This window comes from Echiichthys vipera (assembly GCF_963691815.1).
Source record: "Echiichthys vipera genome assembly, chromosome: X".
Classification (NCBI taxonomy): domain Eukaryota; kingdom Metazoa; phylum Chordata; class Actinopteri; order Perciformes; family Trachinidae; genus Echiichthys; species Echiichthys vipera.
Genome location: NC_139825.1, coordinates 6,720,263 through 6,733,815, shown reverse-complemented (window position 1 = coordinate 6,733,815; position 13,553 = coordinate 6,720,263). Strand labels below are relative to the sequence as shown.

General features: G+C 42.0%; 1 protein-coding gene across 1 annotated transcript in view; it reads left to right on the top strand.

Annotated features, from left to right (window-relative positions):
* Positions 1-13,553, top strand: part of LOC310966028 (receptor-type tyrosine-protein phosphatase gamma-like) — a gene marked incomplete at both ends in the record, with an annotated part of 771,775 nt that overhangs the window by 136,983 nt on the left and 621,239 nt on the right. The window contains one exon of the mRNA XM_083939815.1: positions 7,641-7,757. Coding sequence (XP_083795941.1) covers positions 7,641-7,757 — 117 coding nt within the window. The remainder of the gene's footprint in view (positions 1-7,640; positions 7,758-13,553) is intronic.

The following is a 13,553-nucleotide window of genomic DNA, read 5'->3' as shown; positions in this document are numbered from 1 at the left end:
ATAAACCACAAGCATGGGAAAAATCAGTCCCACACTTTTTCGCTATACATCTAGATTTGTCACTTGCTTTGACTCTGTCACTGGTCTTTGACTTCTGCCCATTTACAGTCCATAAAACATGCTGGATTTTATCAAAACATCAAATAAATCCTGAATTTCCAACTACCTTTAATAGTTAGGTAGTCTGGCAGTTTAGAGGGGAAGCAAATGAGATCAGCATTTTAATGTCTACTTGGTTTGATGTGTGACCAGGCAGAAATGTATTCTCACTGGATGTTTTTCAGGCATAAATTTGATGGATTGTTACACTTTTACAAAGGTAATATGAGATAGAAATCACTTCATGTCACATTAAATAACTTGCTAAGAAGGAGTTTGGTTTTACAGTGTGGAGAAAGTGGCAGTGCTGATACTGCTGCAGAGCAATTCAGGAAAGTCATGGCTGTCATGACATGATTGAAGGACAATGCACTCAGGTGAGTCTGGGGGCGACTAAATGCAGTAGCGAAAGACAAATTGATGAAAAGCCACTGAGTGAAAGACAAGAAAAAGAAAGAGAGATGGAAAGAAGATGTATTTGGCGAAGATGAATGGGGTTAGGGCGGGGTCTGTGCATAATTACATTTTCTGTTCTGAGCAGTATTGGAAATCAATAATGTAATTCATAGAAAAGCCATGTAGCTGAGTCTCATTGGCATTCACAGACATGAGCCACCCTTATATCCCAAAGAATTAAAACAAGAAGAGGGAGGAGCACAGGGGGGGTCAGAGGTGTCTGTTATTGAAATAAAGACTCACTCTTTGTTAATCTCAAGCCTTTAAGTCTCCTCCATGATGCACAACATGATGCTGACTTTCACATGACATTTTCAGGTTTGACTTGTATCTTGGTGCGTCCCGACCACAGACTGTATGAAAAAGATGGATAAGGCCTCTGGCTTCTGTGCTGTTTTTTGATGTTCTAATGATAGAAATACCAAACTGAGCCACATGGAGTAATATTACACGGATGAGAACTTGTTTTTCAATATGTGTAGAATGTCTATCAATAAACTGTCCTGATACTAAATTAAGCTAATGCAAGCTTATTCGGGTATTTTGTAACTAGTAATATATCAGTAAGGGCGCACTCACACTGTCCTTCCGCACCGCGCCCCGGGCTTTAGGGTACTTGTCGCCCTCCCCTCTCCCCCCTCGCCCCAGGCCCGTTTGTACTCACACTGCCTGGGCCTTGCGCAAATGCTTCTTGCTGTCCATACGTCATCACGCCGTAACACGTCACACGCATTGATTGCCGTCATCGCGATGTGTGGCTTTGTTTACAAATCTTTCCATAGACCTCAGAGTTTTTGTGCGTCTTGTCGACTGCTTTGAATATTTTCATCCGACCAAATCTGCAGTAAACACTCCACCTCCGCATCACACCAACGTGAACCTTTCGCCGCCATTGTTGTCGCGCATGGTCCCTCCTTCTTTTTTCTATGTCCAAACAGGCTCTACAAAAGCCCACCTCTCTCAGGCGGGCCGTGGACGGCCCGCAGTCTGCCGTTACGCGCGGAGTGGGTGCACTCACACTGCTCAAACGCACTAGGCTTTAGCTGAAAAAACGGTTTTGGCCCGGTGCGGAAAGACAGTGTGAGTGCGCCCCCCTAAGACGCTTAAAATTATGCTTGTCATGAATGTTAAAGTGGAAACCTCCAGGGCTGAACTGCAGTACCTCAAATGGCCACTGGACTTCTTTGCAGCAATGTTACTATGTAACAATCAGTGCGTTTACATGCAGTTTGAAAAACAGATTATATTTGGGTTAACGGCATACTCCAGTTTTTCAAACGCCATGTAAACACGGAGTTCTCATACCCTGGTTAACAAACTTATAGAACTCATTCAGTACCCCGATTATTCATGCATGTGAACAGCCTTCATAGGTTATTATGGGGTTTCGCGTCTGCACCTGCTCTGTGGGTTATAACTCACCCTCCCCACTCCGCGGCAGTGGCTTTTGACAATAGACTATATAAAAATATGGACAAAGCCTCTCCACCGAGGTTCGTTCTCTTAACTTGATCCAATCATATTCGCCTCTGGCAGCCGCCATCTTGTCAGACTTTGACTCCTCCTCATTTCCTCTTACCAAAAAAAGGCATAGATGTGACGTTGGGGGGAGGGAGATACGTCCGTCTGGGTGACATTTACAGAATTAGCCACATTAGCTCACATTAGCTCCACCGCCCGGGAGCTAGGCTAACAGAACACGTTACTAGATAAACAGGAGTGGGAGTCCTGTGTCTCTAGCAGAGATTACATCGGCTCAGGGAGTGAAGTACAGGCAGCATTTATGATCTCTGATTTAAAACTGATATTCAACACAGTACCATGCACATAGACTGAATCCTCCTGTTGCTCCAGATTAGCATCAAGTGTATGTGCCATATATAGCAGGCTGTACTGCAAGTCATGGTGCAAGTGCAGCTATTTAATTAGCATAACAAATCTACCATTAGTTTGCAAAGCTAAGACATCTGTTTGTACAGTCGATCGAAGAGCAAACCATCTTATCACCCCACCACACGAATGACCGCAGTCCAGGTCAAGATAACGGAGTTAGCATACTAATCCTGACAACTAGCCTCCGAGGAGAAGTGAGGGCCAGAGGCTACCTGTCACTCAAGAGACAACGCCCCTAATTATTCATAAACTTTAACCTCCAATAAAATAAAAACTAGCCTTTTACAAAAATATTCACCCCCCTCAGTGTTGTCATGGAGTTATGACTTAAACATAAAGACAAGAGTGTTTTTTTGTAAACAAAAAGGTTTAATTATGCTGTGAAAAGGGCCTCTTTAACATGGGGGTCAATGAGAAACTGATCTGTTGTGCAAACAACTCCTACTGGACACTCAGAGAACTGCAGTTTTTGGCACTTCTGTATTTGATCAAACAGGAAGTCACTATTGTTGGGGCTTGCTTTTGAGCCAGAAATAGAATAAACCAGGAAGCAACAGCGCCAAAAACAACGTGAAAAAATTAACTGAGGGAGAACTTCACCATGGCAAGAAACATTACAACCAAGAAGACCCGTTTCTGTCGTAATTCTGTCCAAAAGTCGACCCCTTGTGATTTTGACAAAGGGGAACTGGAAAAATACCTACTGTACCAGAGGAAGAGTGACTCCGTCATTTTCTCATTCGGCCTCCTGTCATGTACACCTGGGGACCTTCAATAATCTGATAATTCCCTTAACCAGGAAAAAGACCATTTTCGGGTTACTGATGTGCATGTAAACACACTGTGTAGGGACCCACAAAACTAAAGCTAAAAGAGTGTTTATATAAGTGGGTAGATTCAACTACACATCCCATAATCCTCTGTTTAGTGATGACTTGTAACTTATTTGTCAAGTGTTTAAGGGGAGTAATCTATGCCAAAACGATTTATATATAGCTGCACTCATAAGCCAATCAGAGATCACTTTGTTGCTGAGAGAGAGGGACGTCGTGAACTACACAGACTAAGCCCGTGTGTGTGTAAAAATGGAGTCTGAGAGATGTCTGCAGCAAGCCAAGCAGAAAAAACTAAGTTTTAATACGAGGTGACTGATGTTTGTAGACTAAAGTACTGTTAAAGTATTGGCACAAATATCATTTCGCATATAATTGTCTTGTGTAACTTAAGTGAAGTGCGGCCAGGTTAACTGTGTTTGTTGTTTTCACTCGCTTTAAAAAAAAGTGTTGTGTGACCTTTAAAACATGGACGTTTAAGCATGCACCGTCATGCAGGATAGTCTGCTGTAAACGGCAGCCGCAGTCATCATCAAGGATCCGGGAAAGACGAGGACTTCGCTGGAGGACTTTGTTAATTAGCCGCTAATGCTACTGCCTTGTGAGGAGGGGACTCTGCCGCCTGACCCGTGTTGCTGCGCGGACACTTGCCTGTTGGAACCTCGTCTACTACTCAGGTCATCGTCTCCACCGATCTGGTTCTTCTTCATTATCTTGGGTGCGCAAGTAACTAAGGTGTTTCTCTACCCGACACGGAGTGTGACGCCATATGTGCATCAATTTATGTGCCCCAACGACGGTAAAAACCCAATCGCTTGGTATTGTCGTGAACATTAAAAAACAAAGGTTGAAATGGTTAACCACCCACAAGGCCTAATTTTATTGACTGATTTTATTGACTGTTAACTGTGTTAAAATGAGTGTCTCATAAATTATTTTATGTTAGAAATATTGGTTAAACTAAAAATAGTCAAGAGAAAGATATAGATTATAATAGTAGCAGGAAGCATCATGCAGGACCACGGCAGCAGGCACCACCACGATCTTTAGAGACCTGGGAGACGACAAAGCACAAAAAACTCCAGACCCAGCACGGTTTGAACTGTGCCCTCCATTGACTTCAGCGCACAACTACAACACGCTGTGCTGTAGTGTTTCTACACTCTGTTACTTTTACTGAAAGAGATACTATTTTAATCCAGGTCTGTGTCATGGCAGTGTGGGCATTGTGTTGAGATGAACGGAGCATCGGAGATATGCTGAAATCCAGCGGATGAGTAAAATTTTATTGAGCAACCTCCGCAGGACAGACGATTTGTGGTGTTGTAAATCGGCCCAAACCAGCATTCATTTTAAGACCTAATTTTCTATCATATGATTTTCTATCCACAAACCTAAAATGCATGATTAAAACTGAAATCATCATCTTTGAGGGAAATAAATTCAGAATTCAGACAGTATGGTTTGAGACTGAAAATGGAGATGAAATGGAAACCAAAAAATGTGAATATTTTCTATTAATTTTCTGTGAAATTGGGGAAACTGGGGTAGATTTGTTTGAAATGTTAAAATTCTAGCTTACATAAACACTTTATTCTAACATAATTTTGACCCTGTTCTGTGATAAAAGATAAAAAGGAGTACTGTATTTCACGGTGACTGCAGGGAGCTCTCAAGCTGGTCTGCCGATGGTATCGTGAGTCATATGCTTGATACTGGGCAGTTTGTCTTCCCTTGAGTGTGCCCCCCCCCCCCCCCCCTGATGCTGCATGCTCCGGATCAGATTTTCTTTGAGTGCACTGCTAATTCACTAAAACTGCAGCGAACTAAAAAGTTTTGTGCACATACATTGCAAAATCTGATTTCTCTTGCCAAAAAATGTTCCCAAACTTCCACACGTCTAAAAAAAAGACATGCTATAAATGGCCTTCAGCAGGTCTAAAAGAAACTAAAAGAAGTCAGATTTTTGTCCTGTGAAAGAACTTGAAAAGGCCAAATTACAGAGCACAGTGGATCCATTAACAGAGAAACTGTCAAAAATCCTGTCCTCCACTTTAAAAGAAGCCAAGCATTCCATCTCTGCCTTTTCTTTAGCGGGGATCAAGGGGTCTCTCAGCCAGAGAGGAGGCGATTTGAAGTTTCCCACATGAAACCAGCAAGGGATTCTTGATTTCTCCATTTGAACATTCTGCTCCCAAATGAAATGCATGACACATTCTAAGAAATACTGCTGTGATGTGCCATCTGAATGAGAAGAAGCAGGGTTTTTTGTTTTTAAATGGTTTTAAACCTTCAGACACATACCAGTATCTGATTGATCTGTGCATCAGCTAAGATTAGCCTACTACTTTATGTTTGACTGCAACCCTGTAAACTTAATGATGGCTGATTGTGTGCCATGATCAACTTTGTATTTTGAAATATTTTTGCATAAAAAGAACCTTATACAGTAACTTCCATTGTTTAAAAATGTCAAATTGTTACTCTGTTCGGCATCTTACCTTGAGCTACTGCTTATCTTGATCTGTTGCAGAAATATTATTATAGAATGTAGAAAGGTCTGAATGGACAACATGATTGTTACAAAAGTAAACCCCCATATTAATTCAGTATTAGCAAAATATATAGCAGCAGGCACCTGGCATCTTGCCTGTGAGACGCTCCCAGCATTGTACATCTGGTAAACCAGACCATGTTTTTACAATTAAACAATAAAAACATGATACAAACTCATTTTGATATATCTTTTAGAATCAGAATCAGAAATACTTTAATAATCCCAGGGGGAAATTATTTTCGTTACAGAAAAAATATATATGAAAAATCTAATTTAAATTTACAGAAATTAATATTTACAGAAAGGCTCACAAAGTACAGGCCATACCGTCACTTCAAAGCAGCCCTGCAGTGTCTCATAAGCCTCCTCCCGGTCAGCCCGAATGGTGTGGAAGCCATCCACGAGGACGTTCTGGTCCGTGATGTTCCTATGCAGCCATGTCTCCATGAAACACATCAGACTGCACTCACTGTACTCCAGGTGGCTCCACGTCAGCGCCGTCAGTCCATCCATTTTGTGGTACAGAGACCGTACATTGCCCATAACAACAGAGGGGAGACTGGGCTTAAATCTTCTCTTCTCTCTAACAGAAGTTAGGGTGAAGAAACAGAACAAACAAAGAGAATAAAAGTTAAGAAAGTTTAAAAAAGCGAGCTCAAAGGCTGGAGCAGTAACAGGGAGCATGCAACTTTCGCGCATATGCACTATTCAGTTTATTTACTTCCAAGGGCATCCCCAGACTATAGTCAGATTAACTTGTTGGGGCCCCAGGGCACGCATGTTCTGTTGGTCCACCTGTTGACCACTCATTTCCACTCCCCACCCTCTGTGAAATGTACTGTACATGTACTCTTTGGGCTTCTAGTTAGTAGTGTGACCAAATCTGCAGTAAACACTACTCCACATCAGACCACCGCAAACCGTTCGGCTGAAACTTTTTAAATGTCCGTCACGGGGAACAGTCGTATACAAATATTCTCAGAACCACTGTCAATGCTCGAGCTCATGCTCGTGCTCGTACATGTGCGCACGCTCGTGCTCGTACATGTGCATCCGTGCTTTACTAAAGTCCACCTTTCACATCCGGGCCGCTGCTGGGTAGTGTGCCATGCCTAAGCACGGAACACTTGTACTCACACTGGTCAAACAAACTAGACTTTAGCCATCATTCATGCTTGGGCATGGGTAAGTGTGAGTGCGCCCTTAAATACTGGACCTGCCTTTGTTAACTTAAGTGCTGCAGAATCATTTCCAAATTATGCAATGCAATTATTACATTGTAAAAGCTGACTGACATGCATTGAACCTGGACTTTTGGGGCCTCAAAGTCTAGGGTGGTGGAGGCCTGTTGGTGATCTAGGCTTACCTCACACCTTAGGAACATTTTTCAGCATCACTCTTTACACCAAAAGCCTTGGGCCACAGGAAAACTAATGTAATGATCACACTCGATAAGTGAACACTAACAAGACATTACGAAAGTGGCATATTATGTATCATATTTTGATTGCTGTGGATGTACCTAAATGAGGTTTTGCATGGATTGGTGTTGAGGACTCAGGTTGTCCTGAAATGTGTGTTAGGTAGCTTGGTCTGTTTTCTCGACAGTTAAGTTCCACAGCCTAGTTATTCTTTGTTGTTGACCTTTCTTCCTGCTGTGAATGTTATTATGAGGCAGCTTGCATGGTAAGGCAGCTAAGGACACAGTTGGCTGTGTCATCCTGCCCGGTAGGTGTCCAGGTAGGGCTGTAGCTCTGCTGTTGATACTAACCTGCCTGTCCATGTCTCCCCCTCTCCCACAGCGCTGACAGGAAGCCAAGCAGAGTCCCAAGCCCCTATCCAAAATCTTCACAGAGCTGGGGCCAGCGGGACAAGACTCAGGAGAGCCGCCACCGAGGAGACCTACTGGGCCTACTCAGGTGTGTTTGCTTGTGTGTTCTTTTGTTGTTTGACCTTTATTCATCCACTATTACTCTTGCACTGATCACATTCACACAGTTACACTAGTTGAGAACTAAAAGATACCAAGCACAACCAGTCTGATCTGTTGGCCACTGAGCAGCTCCACTGGAGTGGTTGGGGTTAAGGGCCTTGCTAAATGGCACCTCAGTGGTGGTAATGAGGGAGGGACACGCACTGCTTTTTCACTTTTCCCACCTAGATTTATTCTGCCGGTCAGAGATTTAACCGATGATGTCATAAGCTCTCTAACCTTTAGACCACCGCTGTCCCAGTTTATACCAGAGAATTCGGGTGAGGTGTTTCGTTGTTTTCTCATCTCCTAAAAATGTAATGTCTCAGAAAAGAATCCTGGAACCCATATACGAAAGAGGAAAACTCATGATGTCAGGATGTGCAGAAATGAAAAAGCTGCACAAACAAATCCATTTTAGTGAAGCGATTGTCATTAGTTTTATTAACACAAAAACAATACCAGAAATTACTGTATATGACATATGATAATTAAATGACCTTGGTCTCTATGGGCCCAAACAGACCATAACACTGCCATGTTACATGGGTTATTACAAATTGCAGTTTAGGAAATCAAATGTATTTTATTTGATTGTGTTTTGGATTAAAGTGTAAACAAAGATGTCCCTAACATTTGAAGCATTATAAACATCCTGGAGAACCTGTCAAGGGGATGGATTATGTAAGTTTTCTAAAATGGTTAATGGCGGATAATATTAGGTATTTATATTAAATAGGCCTATATTAGATACATGCTCAACACTGTCTTGATAAATGAAGGATAGCGCACATTTCCACAATAGTTATTCCATCAGTAACAGCATAGTCACATCATACTAACCACTCTGCAAATACACTTTGTACTATTAAATGGAAAAAGCTTCTACTTGACAGTAGCTGAACAGATTGGGAAACACAATCTGTTGAGCTACTGTCAATGACACTCAACAGCTCCCCAAAACCAGCTCAAAGTGCATAATCACCTTTCCTTTGAGGCTTTTAATGTGAAACATCTACAGGAAGTGTAGTTTTATTGAAAGTTCTAAAATGTTACAGAGAATGAAAGAACAGAACAGTAAAGACAATTGGAAAAAAAATAGTGACCAGCCTTTATTCTATTGTGCTGAACATGCCTTTGGCTATTACTAAAACCTCCATTAAAGAATTATTGAATATTGGCTTTTATTTAACAACATATAGTAGGTTTAAAGTCTTCTGGTTAAGGGTTAGAGTTAGACCTAGATGTTAGAGATTTCACTAAGTGGGAGGCCTCACAACTACAGTTTTGGAGCATGCTGTGTATGTGTATGTGTGTGTTTTAGAGTTAAAGCAGTTGTCACTGTCAATGCAATATGTTTGCCTTCCTCTTTCTCCCTCTGTCTCCTTTTTTCCTCAGTTCTCCTCTGGCCTGGAGGCGTCTCCGGGCCCTTTTTTATTTTACCAGTGCTTCAAATGAGAAAAAAGCCATTTCCGCTGTCCCTTTAGAGCCTTTAGTTTTTCAGAGGGGCGCCATTAATCTTTCACCATGCAAGCGACGCGAGCCCCGGGCCACGACTGATCTTTTAGTTTATTTATTTCAATATTTCCGCTCGCTCGTCTAACCCTAATTGGTCGCCTGTCGTGCCTGCGAGACCGCAGGAGCTTGTGGGTAAAAACAGAGCCGGTGACAGTTTCACTTAGTGTTCCTGCTGCTGATGCTAAAATCTACTGATGCCCCCCCCCCCCCCCGGTACATGTTTGATCGTAGCTCTTACATAAGATGGGCTGGATCCAGGCAACAGAAAGACAGCAGGCTGACATACTGATGGGCAACTTAATTTTATGTCATTGTAAGAGCCACATAGATTAGATGTTAAGGAAAAAAGTCTGTTTTCATACCATAGTGCTTGTAAGGTTAGCACAAGGCCTACACATCACTGTCAATGTGGAGACTGTGGAAACAAACAGATGTAGGAAAAGTTTTACCTCATGTTAGAGCCATTTAGAGATAATTGCTGACTTTACATTTTCTGGTATGATTGATTTCTTAACAAATAAGATGAGCAGTTGTTTTTATTACAATGTGATGATTTCAATCAAACCTAGCTGCCACCAGCATTGGTTTCTGATTGGTTAATAAGTGGATCAGGCTATCTGTGCATGTTTTGTTGTTAGCGGAAGCTATGGAGCCTGAAAAGCACACTAGTTTTTGACCATCGTCTGCTAAGAAATGTTTCCATGTAAACACTTTCCTGACGTTTGTTTCTTTGTGAAAAACCCTTCAGTAAACAATAAAATGAAGAACATGGATTATGGAGTTTTATTGAAGCACGCGTCAACTATACGCTCTATAGTTTGCGGGCAGTAACAGGACATAGACGGAGCCTCACTTACACCTAAGTTTAACTTAAACTTAACAATCCAAAGCAGTTATTAGGAGGTGAACTAAGGTGAATACTAAGTGCTGTTGACAGTAGCATTTGGATTGTGACCATTGTCTCTCTTTGGTTTGGAGATTCAATTAAAAGGAAAGTGAATTTAATTTCACTGTGTTTTCAATACTACTAAAACGTTGCTGGATCCAAAGTCCTTTACAATACTATACACCGCACTGTTTCCCATTCTAGATAGTTTTGAGTGATATCATCTTCCGTCACACACACACACACACTCACAAAGACACATACACACTTTCTTCCTCTTGTTCTCTCCCTTCTGATGACTTCTCTGAAGTTTCCTAAACTTGCGTCTGTCCTAATTAGCTTGTTCTGATCGCGTTCTCCAGAGGTCTGAGAAACTCCAATCAGGACCTCAGTGGGCCATGGCTGTTCTGCCCTCTGCCTGATCAGAATGGCTGATTAAAACCCGGCACAATGCTGACAAATCAAGAGTTATCTGGGGATGGCCATATCCCTCCAGAATGACAGAGACAAAGAGACATAAAAATACAAAAAAATCCCAAAGTCAACCTGCCTGTGCCTCGTGTACAGCATACATCCCACATTACTTTATAAAATTTTTGCAGAATGGCAAAAAAAAAGTGCAACAATTACATATTGCGTTAGAGCATCTGCTTTAAAGTGAAAGAGAAAAACAAAAAAACCCAACACGAGTCCCACCCTCCCAACAACTCATGTCAGACGTAGTCACAGAGTAAATAACCATGTAATTAACTAACATATAACAAAAGTAGATGATCACGGTACAATGAGACAAAATAGAGTAAAAAACTGTAGATAATAGTCACAATCGATAAAGTAATTGAAGAGAAAAAAAGTGTGTGTGTGGGTGGGTGGGTGTTCTCCTTTCAAGCATTAGGAAGAATCATCAGCATCATCAGGGATAACAGTGACACTACCACTAATAAGAGCCAGCAGTGGGTCCTAAGTTTTGTGGAATGCTGTCAAAGATCCCCTCTGTGAAAACCTTAATTTCTCTAACCTTAGGCATTGTAAAATGTCAAGCATTCAACTGTGAGTCGGTGGAGAAACAAATTTGTGATAAGAGCCTGTTTGAGTCTTCTGAATATATCTGACCAAAATTAAGCAAGCTTCGGGCACGTCCAGAACATGTGTCGGCTCGGGACTGCTTCCAGGGGTTACAAGGGTATATCTTAGCCAATTTAGTGGTGAAATGGGCTCTATGAAGCACCTTCTACTGTAATAGGTCGTGCCTGGCACAAATCGAGGAAGAGTGGACGAGTTTTAGAATGTCCCTCCACTGGTCATCAGTAATGTCTACCCCAGCGGTAACTGGGCTCAGAAGAGGAATCTTATTATAAATGACAGATATCAGTCGTTTGTGTTGTACGTTGAGAGACAGGAACTGGTCCTTCTCAGCTTCATGGGGGGCTGTTCGGAAAATGTGGGAACTGCTGTTGGATAAATGTCTCATTTGAAGGTACCAAAAAAAGTGCCTATTAGGCAGGCTGTATTTGTCCAACATGGACAAAAAAGGACGTAAAAACCCCTTTGTCATACAGGTCATTAAGGGTTTCGAGACCCTTATCTGACCATATGCGGAATGTAGGGCTGGTGCAGGAAGGGAGATACACATAGTTATTAAAACCTGGGTCAAGGGTCGAAGCCCTGTGCAAGCTTTGCTGCTTCCTTGACTTTGAAGACATCACTCGTTTTGATCTAGTCCACAAACTCTCCTTATATGCTGACACATTTGAGATGAATAATGCTTAACAAACACTGTAATTGTTTACAGAGGCAGAGGGTGTTACGTATAGAAGCTTAACCCAAGAGATAACATTTTTTCTTTCTCTGCATCTAGTGCCACTACCTCAGGAGTGTTTTACCCAGGTGAGAATATGATATTGAGCAGCCTTCTGGTGTTGAAGAAAGGATGTCTCCCTAATATAAAGCCTGTCTGGTCTAGTGAAATTATTGATGACATCACACTTTGGAGGCAGAGGGTGAGGACCTTAGCAAGGATCTAACAGTCTATGTTTAAAAGTGAGACCGGTCTGTAGCTGCCACATGAGGTAAGATCCCTGTCTTTCTTCAGGAGCAATGAAATAGATGCCTCATACAAGGTCGCTGGCAGTCTGCCTTCAGTAAAGGAGTCATTGAACATTTTTACAAGGCTGGGAGCTAATAGCAAGTATGAAAGTATGTCTTCAAGAACATGACTGTAAAACTATCGGTACCAGGAGATTTCCTGTTTTGCATTGACTTGATCGCTTCATGCACCTCCAACAGAGAGATGGGTCTACAAACTTCCCTAGAGATATTTATTTCAATCTGAGGATACGTTAAACGGTCTAAGGGATTAGGGTTTGCTGCAGTAATTTGCCTGTAATCAGAAGGATATAGTGCGGTATAACAATCAGAAAAAGACTGATTGATAATCACAGGATCAGATGTGTGGCTGCCGTCTGGTAGTTGAATTCAAGAGACAAGTGCCTGTTCAGGAAAAATTAACTTTTGTTTTTGGGCCACGTTGTCTCTGCTTCAGGCATCCGTCCCAACCCAGATCATGTTAATGCTATAACAGAGGCCTTGTGATGCCACGTCCCTACCTACAGTTCTGCCTAGGCCTCACAGGATGGTATTCAAAGTTCATTCCCTGCTACGCCTCTGTGGTGGAACACCGTTCTGCTCCGTTGAGGGAAAATGCAGAATTTAAATGTACTGATGCTGCTCAGCAGGCTTTTTCTCACCTCAAAGATCTGATTGCTACGAGCCCTTGTGTGCGGTCAGCTGAGCATTGGCACACCTACCATTGGGGGACACTTTACCCTGCAAACAGACCATAGCCCTCTTACTGCCCTGCTGTCCACCAAACGCTTTGGAAAAGCTTCCTTTTCATTTTATTTTTTTTACAACACAACAATTTTGTTATGCCTAAAGATGCTGCTATAGGCCTAGTCTGCCGAGGGATAATACTGTTGCTGATACTCTTTTAACCTGTCTGTCTGTATCATTCATGTCTCATCAACTCATGTTACTAATTCAACTTTGTATCTACCACTATAATTGTTATTGTCATCCTGTTATGTCACCTTGGCTGTGCCTGTTTTTATTTTTTCTGTTCTGCTGTATTAACTTCCATAACATATAAGTCATATTTACATTACTTTAACTATTGTTACGATTAACGTTACTTCTGTGTTTGCTTGCATCTCTTGAAGTGTGTCTCTATGTCTGTCTTTGTCTCTCTCTGTCCATCTGTTTGTTCTTTCCTGTCTGTTAAGGTTTTCGTTGCCACTGTGTGCTCAAAGGGGAATTGTTGGGTCTTCGGAGAGGTGGAGT